This window comes from Orycteropus afer, unplaced genomic scaffold, assembly GCF_000298275.1.
Source record: "Orycteropus afer afer isolate SDZICR_OR568_19922 unplaced genomic scaffold, OryAfe1.0 scaffold00357, whole genome shotgun sequence".
Lineage (NCBI taxonomy): Eukaryota > Metazoa > Chordata > Mammalia > Tubulidentata > Orycteropodidae > Orycteropus > Orycteropus afer.
Genome location: NW_006921944.1, coordinates 1716266 through 1716900, shown reverse-complemented (window position 1 = coordinate 1716900; position 635 = coordinate 1716266). Strand labels below are relative to the sequence as shown.

Sequence of the window (635 nt, the reverse complement as noted above, 5' to 3'; positions counted from 1 at the left end):
GGGTTTGAACCGCCAGCCTTCTGGTTAGCAGTTAAGTGCCTTAGCCACTATGCTACCAGAGCTCCCAGTGCTGGGGTGAGATGATATCTTGTTTTGATTTGCATCTCTCTAATGGACAATGTTTGCAAACATTTCTTCATGTGTTTCTTGCCCGCCTGAATGTCTTTGCTGAACAACTGTCTGTTCATGTCCTCTGCCCATTTTCTAATTAGGTTCTTTTGTTTGTTTGTTTTGTTTTTGAGGTGTTGAAGTTGTCTATAAATTTTAGAGATAAGTCCCTTGGATATATTATTGGCAAATATTTTTTAATATTATTTTTATTTTAAGAGCTTGTTTTACATTCAACGTCACACGTACATTTATTTTCATTCCCCATTTGCATATCCAACCCTAACTCAGTTGCCTCCCCTCCCTACCCTGCAACCCTCCCCCTGTGCCCCCATAATTATGCATTCCTGTTTGTCCTGCATTTCCTCAGTTTGAATGTTGGTCCTTTGGTGTCCCATGGTCTATTGTTCTAAGGAATATATTACCATTAAGTGTGTGGGTGCAGCATCCTGGGTTGAATGGTCTGTGTGTACATCTTGTTAACTATTGGGCTGAGAGCCCACCCCTGGGGGTGAGTTTTATTCCAG

At 41.4% G+C, this 635-nt stretch overlaps 1 protein-coding gene across 1 annotated transcript in view; it reads right to left on the bottom strand.

The window, feature by feature from the left end:
* GPC5 (glypican 5) overlaps positions 1 to 635 on the bottom strand; it is a 1212227-nt gene that overhangs the window by 150016 nt on the left and 1061576 nt on the right. The window contains exon 8 of the mRNA XM_007952748.1: positions 582 to 599. Coding sequence (XP_007950939.1) covers positions 582 to 599 — 18 coding nt within the window. The remainder of the gene's footprint in view (positions 1 to 581; positions 600 to 635) is intronic.